Raw genomic sequence first — 12,787 nt, forward strand, 5'->3', positions numbered from 1 at the left:
AGGCTGGCTGAGGGCGCCTCCTCCTGGGACGTTTTCCACTGGCCCTGGAAACGGGGATAAGGTGGCACAGGGCGGGAGGGGGGGAGGCGGGAGGAGGGAAGGCAACACACCACTCAGCCTGTCTAAGCAGTTTCTCTCTGCTCAGCCGAGGTGGGCACGCCTGGTTCACCAGGTCTGAAGTGACTGCCTCCTTCCCTCCCAGGGCCTGGGGTCCCAAGGGGAGGGAAGGGCAAGATAGACATCCCACAGAAGAGCATTCTACCCCATGCAGCATCTTCTCACCTTTCCCCTAAGGCATCCCTGACTCATACCCCCTCGAATTTCAGAAAAGTCCCCTCTTTCTTGACCATGCCATATGCGAGCTGGCAGGACCCTTCCCCACTTCCCTTGAAAGAATACAGAATGCCTCAGAGTGTTTCTGTGACACAAGTACTGAGAAAGAAAGTGCTGCCTTCTTTCTTGTCTTCCTCAGTATCCTCGTTGCCCTAAACCGGCAGGCTCTGCACTTTATGGGGCAAATGTCAGTCAATTAAAATTTAGGCAAGAAGCGGGGAGGAAGATGGAGATCTTCTAAGATTATTGAAATAAAGTATCCTAACTTCACTCTTTCCTCCCCCAGGTGTGGCTAGTGCAAGGATGTTTATAAGACCAACACTCTGCCCCTTCCAGAGTCACTTTATAAACACACAAGGATCGAGGACCCTCGGCTCACAGTGGAGGCCGTGGCTAGCCTCCAGCCCTTCAGAAGGAGCCAGTGACCACAGGGGGGCGGGGTCTCCGATTCCAGTTTTTCAGCAGCAGAGGTCAAAGGAGGATGATGAGACATGCGGTTTTGCTATCAAGCACCAAAGAGCCACACACTCACCTTCACCAGCAAAGCCTTTGCTGGCACGGCAAGTCCCAGCGTGGGTTCACAGGGCACCCCCCCTACCCCCACGCCATTGTGGGCTCCCTGCAGATGGTGCAGGGCAAGGAGCAAGGCAGCTGGAAAGCTCATTTTAGACCAAGGTAGGATGAACAGTGAACCCAGACTCCCTGGGGCATCCATGTGCATTGACACTCCTCTTCACAAAGGGGAGCCTTGAGGAGGTACAAGGCCTTGGTTGCCATGGAGAAAGCCATAGTGACAGCCATCCATCCCCATCCCTACTGTGCTGGCTGTGACTGACCCAGGCACCTGTATCAGATGGACAGGCAGACACCCGAAGGCCAGCTATGGAAATAAACACCCAGGGTTTGTTTTTCTGTAGATATTTTAAATGCACACAAGTCCAGACCCGTCCCGGGCTGCTAGCGTTCGTGGATTACTCATTCTCCCAACCACGTCATTGCGGGGATCCAGGTGGCCAGCGGGTATTTGCTTACAATGGCTACTGCTGGTTCCCCATGAGCTGTTTATTTTTCCAGGCCTCAGGTCATTACATCAGCCAGCAGTTTCCAGGGGGGCCACGAGTGCTGGCCTGAGGGTGGGGGATCCAGCCAGGAGGCGCAGTTGCCTCGGTGACTCCAAGTGCCTATCATGCCCTCTGTCGCAGCAGGAACATCCTGGAGGAGGCAGGAACAATCCAAAATGGGGCTCTGACGCCAGCAGAAACAGGCAGGGATGCAGCAGACAGCACACCTATGAAGGCACAGGGCACTGGCAAATGCAGACACTGTAGCACACGGGGAGATGGGGTTAAAGTTGATAAGAACCACACCCTCACTTGTGTCTTTGCTGACAGCTCAGTCTTGGGGGTGGAGCCTCTGCAAGCAGTTCCGCCCACTGACACACAGAAGGAGGCGTGTGGGTCTTAGGGCCAAGGTGGGTAGTAGGATGGTTCTTTGGGACTTAATCCCAGAGTCAGGTTCTAGGGCCTTCTTGAAGTTCCTGATCAGGTGATAAAACAAGTTAACTAGGAAAGACAGGGACAAAGGAAAGAGAGGGATGGGGAAACAGAGAGGGCCATCATTCCATGCCACTCCATACAAGGCTGCAGCACTAACTCAACCCATGGAGCAGAGGGAACAGCAGAGGAGAGTTGAGGCTTCCATAACCATGCTTCCTGAGAGACTGTACCTCCCTGGAGGAGAACGCACAGAATGTTGTCATAGAAAAACAGACAGACATAAATCCTGCTTAGGAAAGCATCTGCACATGGTCAGTTAGAAGCAGTGTGGCATGGCATGAAGAGTGAGATGAAGTCCATTCTTGTAATTTGTTTAATCTCTTTACCCTCTTCTATGGAATGAAGATGGTTGAAAAGTACTTTCATCTCTGGGCATGTTAAGAAATGCCTCGGAAGCAAACCCTGATACAAAAATCTCAGCCAAAATGTATATCAGGGCAGAACATGGTCCCGGCCAACACTCATCTGTGAGGAGGTGTTGCTCTCGGGTTCAGGGGTGTCAGCTGGCCAGGTGTGTCATCTGTGGGTGCAGGAAGAAGTCCTGGTGCACAGCAGAGGCAGTGGAGGAGAGACCTGAAGAGAAGGAGGCCACAGAGGCAAATCTGTGGGTTCAGAAGCTGCCAAGTACTCTGCCAAGTTCGCTGACCACAGCGAACGCATGACACGGCCTGACAAGCAGAGACCAGACTTCCAGGAGGGGAGGAGGTGGCTGGAAGGACTGCAGGAAGATGTGTCATGCTGCTGCCAAGCTTCAGCTGCCCAGTGGAACCTGTCCAACACCAACAGTCCTCAGGCCAGAAAACAAACCCGGCGTCGCAGGGTCTGAGTGTGAAGAAGGATGTGCGGGGCTTAAGAGAAGCCGGGATCATCTCTCTGCCTCCGAGAGACAGCTCAGAAGATCGTTCACCTTGACAGCTCTCAGAGTCCCCTGGGGCGTGGGCTGGAGTGCACCTGAACCTGGAATCTTCCATCAAACTCTACTGGAAAACTGTCTTAAGGGTTTGAGCCAGCTGTCCAGACACAAGTTATCGTTGAAGTGCATCTGACTTCTCGTTAAACCAAGTGTGCTGACATGGGAAATGTGGCCAGTGTAACATACAAAGATATTCCATTATGAGCAGACAGTGTTTTGTTATGCTTTTTTTAAAAATCACTAGTGGTACACCCACTAAGTGCCAGGCATTATACAGTTGCTGTAGAGTCCTCCCAAGAGTCCCACAAGGTACTCTTAACTTTGCTTTCCATGTAAGGAAATCAAGACTCAGAGGCATTAACTCACTGTCCCAAGCTCACCAAGCTCTGGGGGAAGCTGGCACTGGAAGCTGGGTCTGCAGGTCTGTTGGACACCAAAGCCTGGCGTCCACCATAACATGGTCTCTCCCTCCTCAACACAGAAGGTTCCCTACCCCTGCCTGAGAAAGCCAAGCTCAGGATGCTTCCTTGGCAACCCACTTGTGAATGCACACACCAGAACAGGATGATAGGGTCCATGAGAAGAGTTTTGTGAGTGGTTCCAAGAGTTCCCATATGGTGCCAGGAAACACTCTGCAGCTTGGTCTACGAGATGGACCTACAACCCTGAGTCAGACACCCCCTATCCACATGCTCCCACCCAAATGCGTCTATTTCAATCACATAGGCCAGGGACCAGAAAGTTCTTCTGTGAAGGGCCAGACGTCAGCAATTTGGGCTTTGCAGATCACACAGGCTCTGCTACAACTCCTCAACTCCACTGTGGTGAACGACAACAGCCACAGACAATGTGCAAATAAATGGCTGTGGCTGTGTGCCAATCAAAGTTTATTTGCAAAAACAGGGGGCCATGTGCCAACCTCTGCCACATGCCTGTGTGGCTCCATGTCTGTTATAAACAATTACATCAAGAAGATCGACAGGTACTCAGTCAATATTACCAGTTCACCATGCTGGAGGAAGTCCCAGTTTTGTAGGAGATTTCAAAGTTACCAGTCCCTAACAATTTCCCCAGGTTTCAGTTTCTCCCAGAGAGCCATTACATCTCCCCCAGCTATCCTGTCCTGTCCACTAATCTTACAGACACAACTGGAGTCAATCAGGGAAAGATGGAAGTGGTCAGGTCACTCCAGCAAGGTGTTTTCACCTGCCTGCATTTCTCAGCAGGACCTTGTACTCGCCCAGTTGGAAAGGAGGAATGGGAGGCAGAAGAACTTCACTGGAAACAGCGATGACCAATGGACTGTGTCGACACCACTTTACTGCACTCAGAGAACACAGCCCAGGAAGCCAGCGGTCTACTCCCAAGGAGAGCTCCTTTTCTCCAGCCCAGTCACTTACTAGCTTCAACCCAGGACAAGATACTTCCTCAGTCTCAGCCTCCTCCCATCCTTCATCTACAAGATAGGGATAATAATCTCAGTTATAGGGTTAGGATGAAGCGCAAATGAAATGACAAAACTTCTACAGGACCTGACGCAGACAATTTATTGGACAGTGCTCTTCTAACCTGACTGATAATGATGATAATGATCTTTTCTCCTTCACCCTTCTCCAAAGCCACCAAACACCACACTTGAGTCTTTAACAGGTTAGCATGTTAGGCAATAATTCTCTTGAGCACACAGAGTTTATAACCCACCCAGGTGGAGAAATTAACCACTGGTGGGTGAGAAAGATATTCAAGGAGGCAGTTGCTAAATGTCAAGTGAGTGTTTCAGGTTAAAGGTGCTGTGTTATTCAGAGAGCTTACCCTCATGTCCTCCACCTGGTCAGAGAATGAGAATCAACCCCCTTACTGGGAACTTGGAGAACTTCCAGGGCTTCAGGAACTAGGCAGACCAGTTGTAAAGGTAATATCCAGCACCAGATGCCACAGGCACCAGAACCACTTTCCCTTGACTCGTATTTGCCTAATGGTGAGGGGGAGTAGAGGCAGGGCCTAAGGAGAAACCTGTCTAATAGATGCCTTTGCTTATGATGACAATCACAAATTCCTAATAACAATATTATTAATTCTTAATAATAAATGTCCTCACAATGTATCCATCAGCTAGTCATCAGTTAAGTGCCATGTAGACATTAACTTAGTTAACTTTAGACCACTATCCTTTGAGGGAGACATTGTGATCTCATTTGACAAGTGAGAACGGAGGCCCAGTGGGATGATGTGACTTGACTGGGGTCACTAAGTGTGGGGGATAGAATGTGAGCTCAGGCTTCACTGTGCTATTCTGCCAAAGACTCTGACCCCAGGGCATTCACAGGGTCTCCTCCCACCCCACCATCCTATACCGCCAGCTGTTATTCAACAGAGAACCAGACACACAGAGAGGTACAAACCGGCCCAAGTCACAAAGGAACTCAACCCATGGTGCCTGAGTTCACCACTTGGTCTGTATCACTCCTTGTGGCCAGGACGATATAAACCCCACATTGCCACCTGTAGAACAGAGCTGGCACACAAATAAACCTTGGGGGACAAATGGCAGCATGCTTATTAAATTAACGGTCAGGCAAAACTCGGTCTGCCGGTTCAAGGGCATATATCTTTTGTTTATAGTCCTTGCCACCTATAAAAAAAAGATGATAGGGTTAAATTCAACCACCAGGCACAAACGATGTAGAGTGGTACTTTTCACAGTGAAGTCTTGGGCTGAAAGAAGGATGATCCTTCTTGATAGATCCTGACTTATCTTGGCACACATTTCTCCGTGGATGGACATCTGGTCTTTATGGACAGTAAATGACCTTTACTGACTTTAGTCTTTACAGATGGTAAATAAACTCAACAAATAAATCCTACAAATGATCATCCTTTCAAAAATTATTTCCTTCCTATAAGGAGTTCAGCCAGTGCCAAAACCTGATTACACATCAGACCCCTGAAAGATCAAACCAGAAAAGACAAGACTGTAATCTGCTATTTAGAGCCTTAAACATATAGAAGTAAGTCCCTCCAGGCTTGAAGTCCAGCTTCTCTACATCCAGCCACTCTTCTTTCAAATTCTTCTGCATGGCTATAGAAAGTCAGTCAATATATTACAATATACTGTTAAAACTTTTTCAGCTAAAAGGATCAACTGCTCATGAAAGATGATCCCTAAGATAATAACTGAAAAATTAGAAAGGATTAACTCATTCAATCTCCTTCTTTTATAGCTATAGAAATTGAAGAACAGAGAGATGATTAAGTGACTTTCCTGAACCCGCACAGCAGGTGGTCATGGGACAACCAGGACTGACTGGGTACGTACATCACCCAGGGATGGCCATTTACCTGAATTTCTGATGTTGGTGTTGTTCAGTTTGGAGTCCTTGATCACCAAGTGCTTAATCCATAGAGTTGGGGCTGTAATTTCTAGGGGGAAAACAAAGAGAGAGGGAAAGTCTCAGAAAAAAAATGCAATTTGAAGTGCAACTTCAGATTTTATTTTTATTTTTCTGAGTCGAGGTCCCACTCTGTCACCCAGGCTGGGGTGCAGTGGCACGAACACAGCTCACTGAAGGCTCGAGCTCCTGGGTTCAGGTGATACTTATGCCTCAGTCACCATGCCTGAATAATGTTTTATTTTTCATCGAGATGAGATCTCACTATGTTGCTCAGGCTGGTCTTGAACTCCTGGCCTCAAGTGATACTCTCACCTTGGCCTCCCAAAGTGTGGAATTACAGGCGTGAGTCACCGTACCTGGACACACCAGACTTTTTAACGGTGGTTTTTAAAAGTCTGAGGCATCGAAGCTTTGGCTGTCTCCCTTATTCCACATCCACCTCTCCCAGTGCCTCCTCCTCACAACGGAAGCTCCTCTCCCCACCAGCTCTGAAGTGCCGACAAGGCCATCTGGGAGGCAGGGTGGTCAGGGCCCAGAGGCACTGAGCCACTCCATCCAGGAATACAAATATTATCCCAGGAGGTAGGGAACGTGGGCCAAGCCAAGTCCCTTCAGCTGCTTCCCGGGAAGAAGATTTAGAAGGAATAAGTCAACAAACAAACGCCAAACAAACCACAGAAACCTTTTTAGCGGAAACGGCTGGGCCATAGCAGCCTCAGCTTGCTAAGACTATGCTCCAGATGAGAGAGGAAGCAGAGGGTCTAACATGCGCCTCCACCCCTGGGCTCACGGTTCCAGCAGGGGCTGAGGTTCTCTGCCCAAGGAGCGTCGTGGGCTCCAGGCTCTCCAGGACTCAGGCCATGCCGTGGACGGGTGGTGTGGGAGGCCCAAGTGGCCCTGAGCACTCCGTGGAGTGGCAAGATCTCTGGTGAGGGTGTGGGGAGGTCTCCCAAGATGATATGGTCTCCAGTCCCCACCCTGTACCCCAGAGTCCCAGGCCTGCCAGTGATCCAGGACCTCTGTGGGTCAGAGAGACACAGAAACTCTTAGACGTGAGCATATACATGTTTCACTAAATGAACCAGATGCAGAAAAGCTTGCACATTTTGGTCCTTCTGCCAGAGCTGCACCTGTGCTAGGGACGTCCCTGGCCACAGGGCAGACCAGCAGCACAATTTCTTCTTTTCTGAGTTGGGGGTCTCACTGTGTCACCCAGACTGGAGTGCAGTGGCAGATCCTGGCTCACCACAGCCTGGACCTCCTGGGCTTAAGAGATCCTTCCACCTCAGCCTCCTGAGTAGCTGGGACTATAGGCACGTGGCACTATGCCGGGCTAATTTTTTGTAGAGAGGAGGTCTGGCTATGTTGCCCAGGCTGGTCTCAAACTCCTGGGCGCAAGTGATCCTATCACCTCAGCCTCCCAAAGTGTTGGGATTACAGGCGTGAGCCACCACACCCAGGCACTCATTGTCCAGTCTCATGGTCCTAGTCTGGACATGCTCAGTTGGGAGCTACTAAGCTTGCTGCAAATTGCACTGAAGGCCGAACCTTGTTCTCAGGTTTTCTAGACCTCTCACTCTGCCAACCCCCTGCCCCCAGCAGCCTGGAATACTCAGTAAAGTGCACTGAAGAACTCGGACCCCGAGCAATGCCAGCCTGAATTGGGGCCAACCCTCTATATCCCATGAGCCTTCTATCCCACCCCCTAGCCTCTAAGATGTCCAGCCTTTATTTTGCCACCAGCCACCACTGTTTCTCTTGACCTAGAACTTCTGCTCTTCCAAATATCTGCCTCAACTCTCAAAGTCCCTAGAACCTAGACCAACCAGTTCCCCATCAGTCTCCTTCCGGCCACTGTCCTCACTCTATTCGTCTCCACTGCACTCCCTCCTTGTCCAAACACCCTGGTTTCTCTGGCACTTTGAGGATCCAGTTAAGTCTTAGCTCTTCACAGAGGCTATTCTGAGACCATAGAGATCTCTGTCTTCCATAATTGTTGATTACAATAAAAATCAAGACGAGGGTAACCTCTTAGGGTTCCCTCCCACTGTGGGAGCTTTTCTGTCCTCTAAATAAATCCTGCTTAAAAAAAAAAATCCAGGCCAGACCAGGTATGGTGGCTCACACCTGTAATCCCAGCACTTTGGGAGGCTGAGGCAGGAGGATTGCTTGAAACCAGCCTAGGCAACATAGCGAGACACTGTATCTAATTAAAAAAAAAAATTAAGGCCACATAATTCAACACACAAAGTTCTCTAAGAGTCGCTGCCCTCTTGAGAGCAAAGGCCCATATCCCTATTCCTCCTTTCCCTTCCCCAGAGGGCCTTGCACACTGCCGGATACAGAGCAGGCGCTTGTTCTTGCTGACAAGTCACTGCAGGGACACTGTCGCCCGATTTCTGGGTGCTGGCAGTCCCAAGAGTCTGTCTAGGCTGTATTATTGCTGGATATCAGGAGACAGGAGGGGAAAGTGCACCAGCTCCCTGGAGGACTTGCATTTTTCAGAAAGGTTAAAAACAACCCTGCTCACATTGGGAAAAACTAAAATTTAAAAAGCAAATAATGACTGGGCACACCAGCTCACACCCACAATCCCAGCACTTTGGGAGGCTGAGGTGAGAGCACCGCTTGAGCCCCAAGCATTCAAGGCCTTATCTCCATGATAAATAAATAAATAAATAAATAAGGGGAAGAAAAGCAAATAATAATAGTAGAGCTTAGAGAAACAACCAAAGCAGAGGACATTTCCCAAACCTGAGAACAGGTAGGAGAAGGCAGGCCAGGGGAGGCAGGTGCTTACCATCTCCGTCGAACACCGGCTGGGTCTCCACTGTGGGCGTTGGCCTAGCCCCATCATCTGAGTTGAGAGTGAGGAAGAAGCGAAAGGAGACTACCATTATTGAGGTAAATACTATCTACTCTCCGCACTGTTGAATGGTTGGGGTTTGCACAAGGCCTGGCTAAGGCCCAGGGAAGAGACCAGAGGGAAGGAAAGGAAAGAGGATGAGACCATGAAGGAAAGACCCAGAAAGAAATACCAGCAGGAGAACAAACCCAGGCATATGCCCGCCACCCCACAGACAGCCCCAGGAGCCAAGACTTCAGAGTTGCAGGAGACCCATTCTCAGAGATCTTCAGATACCTGCATGCTGGCCAGCCCTTGTTCTTCCCCACAAGAGGCCAGGAGGAGGCATCTCCCCCACAGCCCCTTGGCCAGGCACATGAGGATAAGGCTGGCATTCCTACAGCAGGGGTCCCCAACTGCTGTGGCCTGTTAGGAACCAGGCTGCACAGCAGCAGGTGAGTGGCAGGGGACGCAGTAAAGCTTCATTTGTGTTACAGCTGTTCCCCATCGCTCGCATGACCACCTGAGCTCTGTCTCCTGTTAGATCAGCGGCAGCATTCAATTCTCATAGGAAAGCAAACCCTGTTGTGACCTGCACACACGATGGATCTAGGTTGTGTGCGCCTAAGAGAACCTAATGCCTGATATCTGAGGTGATGGAACTGAGGCAGTGGTAGCGCTGGGGAGTGTCTGCAAGTACAGATTCACAGGAGCAGGGAGGTTTGACTGCAGAGACCCTCATAAATCAACTGCTTGTAGACTCATATCAGAACCCTATTCGTGAGTGGCAAGTGAGTTGATGTGCTTCAATTGTGCAGCTGCATCTGGCGGCAGGCTTTAAGTCAAAAAAGTCAGAATTCAACACTTATTTTAGTCTTCACATGACCCACCCATTATTATTATTATTATTATTTTAGTTGGAGTCTCACTCCATTACCTAGGCTGGAGGGCAGTGGCACACTCATGGCCACCCCAGTGTCGACCTGCTGGGCTCTGGCGATCCTTCTGCCTCAGCCTTTCAAGTAGCCGGAACTACGGGCGCATGATATCACACTCAGATAATTTTTGATTTTTTGTAGCGACGAGGTCTCACCAGGTTGCCTGGGCTGATCTTGAACCTGCGGGCTCAGGCAACCCACTCGCCTCAGCCTCCCAAAGTGCTGGGATGACAGGCTGATCCATTATTCTATTTACCACTTCAATCTGTGTCTCTCTTTTTTGTTTTATGGTGAGTGGTATAATCATTTCATTATATATTACAATGTAATAATCACAGAAATAAAGTGCACAATAAATGTTACGTGCTTGAAATCATCCTGAAACAATCTCCCTCACCCCTGGTCCGCGGAAAAATTGTCTTCCATGAAACCTGTCCCTGATGCCAAAAAGGTTGGAGACCGCTGCCTTAAGACACCCAATCCTGGCATCCCCAGCTCCTCTTCTGCTCCCTTGTGAGAGGTGCCAGCTCAGAGCTTTTGTCCAGTGGCCCTGATTAAAGAGCGTGGGGAAAACAAGAGCTCTGGGTGCTAATCCCTGCCAAGCTCCTAGCTAAACATTTCTCCACCCTCAGTTACAAAAGGTGAGCAGACAGGAAGGCCCGTTCTCTCTCCAGCACGTAGCACTAAAGAGAATCAGGAATCCTCAGAACACTTCTCACTGTGAAAGATCAAACACCCCAATGCCCAGCAAGAGGTTGGGACTAGCAAAATGCAAGAGGACGTGGGATGCTGCAGAAATCACCCCAGACTCACTCTGCAATTCCTAACATAGATGGTAGGCACAGGAAGTTCCTGCTAACAAAGTCCTACTGCTGATCACTTTAGTAATGCTGGCAGCTCTTGGCAGAGCAAGAACCTCCTCAGGTCAGGAGTCAGCACGGACTTTGTTTATTTACTTTCTGGGACTCTAAGTTCTTTTCATCCAGGCCCCAAAACTCTGAGCCCTATCACAAAACTGCCCAGTGAAGGGGCACTTTTAGACCATTTTTTTCCTAATCACCCCTAATGTTAATAACACAGATAAACTGCATACATATGTGTATGTGTGTGCTTTACAGGTAAAATACATTTATTTTCACCCCTCCAGACCCCAAAACAATTGAACCCCCTGGTGAAGGCTGGGAGCAGGTATCTTTGTTCTTCTTGAGGTCACATAGTTTAGATTCCTCTTTTCTCCCTTGGTGGGGAGGGAGGGAGAACACTGTTGTCTCAGACAGCTGAACGATTGCAGCACCACTTTCGTCCCAAGACCCCCAGAGGTCTTTTCGAATGGAACACTATATTCTCTGAGCATTAACTATTTATGGTGTTCAGATAGTCTCTCTGACGCCAGTCAGATCATCAATAATAACAACCTCCTGCCTTCTGGAGCCCCCGGACCTCTGGCCGACTTCCCCATCCCATCGGGGGAGGCAGAGGATACAGAGTCCTGATCTCTCTTTTGCGTCAACAGCTCACCCTTGGGATCTTAAGATTCGAGAGCTGTGGAGACCCTCACCCTTGCCAGAAGCTGAGGCCAGCCACTGAGCCGACAGTTGTGGGACACCCGACCCTGCTGCTCTTCTCATGTGCCGACACCAAAACCCAACTCTCATGGGGGCCAGGTGACCTGAGTCACCCCAAGGAACAAGCTGCAGCAGGAAGGGAGGGTCACTGGTGGGTCTCTTATAACACTGCATCTGCCTCCAGCTGGAGTGCAGAACAGACACACTGGACGCCAAGCTGTGCGAGTTTGATCTGGAAGTCACCAAGGGAGAGTAAACACAGAACAGAGCCGCACAATGTCATTTTTTTTAAACAGCACCACTTCCCCTGACTCTGTTAACACCTCTTTCCATTGAATCCAACAAGCCACTGAATTAGGTCTTTGGCAGCTGTGAGGCACATTTGGTTGCGCTTGCCGGATGCAGAGTCCACAGTCTAAACAGCAGTGCACAGGGCCCTCAGCCCTGCACCCAGGGTGGCTTCTCTGGGAGTCTCACAGGCTAGCAAAGAGAGAATAAAATCAAACAAGTGCAAAGCGGCTCTTGCAATATTTTCATATTCAGCATGGATGTTAACACCCTCCCACATTACAAGAGCTGTGTCTCTCCTCAGAGCACGATAGCTTCCTCCTGTCATCCACATGGGAGTCCGGGACTGCCGGCCTTTCCAGTCAGTCACAAGGACCAGCTGTACTCAAGGAGAGCAAAGGGCTGCCTGAGGAAGTTCTGTGCTTCTGCAGTTTGGCGACTCCACAGGTCGCCTGGATGTAGACCCACGGCCCGTGAAGCCATGTGCAGAGAGGGAATCTTCCCGCAGGGCTGAGTCACCGAGGGTGAAGAGGTACACTGCTCAGCCACAGGAGAGGCCCTCCATGGAAATCTTTATGGAGTGAGAAACAACGAGGTGCCCTGCTGCCAGGAGCCACCCATGAGTCCAGCATGCCCCGGGGCTAAAGACCACGCCAAAGCCAACAGCTTCCCTCTAGCCATCATCTCCGGGCACCTGGGCACCTGGCTTCTGACCCAGCAAATAAGCCACCTCTCCCGCCAAACACAGGGCCAAAGCCTGGGTCCAAGGTCCACACCAGTTCTGCTTCCAGGCAGGCCCTGGAGCAACACTAGGCCCCACGCGGGACCCTAGGGAGAGAGTCGAGTTTCTTCTCCGTGTTCCCCTTGGCCTCCTGAGCTCAAGTGGAACCACGCTCCAGTTCCTGCTTCACATTCAAGAATTTGGATAACTGAACCTCAACCCCCCAACCCCCCCCC

The 12,787-nt window shown here is 50.1% G+C and overlaps 1 protein-coding gene across 1 annotated transcript in view; it reads right to left on the reverse strand.

Moving 5' to 3' along the window:
* Positions 1–12,787, reverse strand: part of SMOC1 (SPARC related modular calcium binding 1) — an 83,241-nt gene that overhangs the window by 29,184 nt on the left and 41,270 nt on the right. The window contains exons 8-9 of the mRNA XM_021709369.1: positions 8,995–9,051; positions 6,142–6,222 (exon numbers count right to left, since the gene is read on the reverse strand). Coding sequence (XP_021565044.1) covers positions 6,142–6,222; positions 8,995–9,051 — 138 coding nt within the window. The remainder of the gene's footprint in view (positions 1–6,141; positions 6,223–8,994; positions 9,052–12,787) is intronic.

The sequence above is a fragment of the Carlito syrichta genome, unplaced genomic scaffold (assembly GCF_000164805.1).
Source record: "Carlito syrichta isolate Samal-C Ts95f unplaced genomic scaffold, Tarsius_syrichta-2.0.1 Scaffold199447, whole genome shotgun sequence".
Taxonomy (NCBI): Eukaryota; Metazoa; Chordata; class Mammalia; order Primates; family Tarsiidae; genus Carlito; species Carlito syrichta.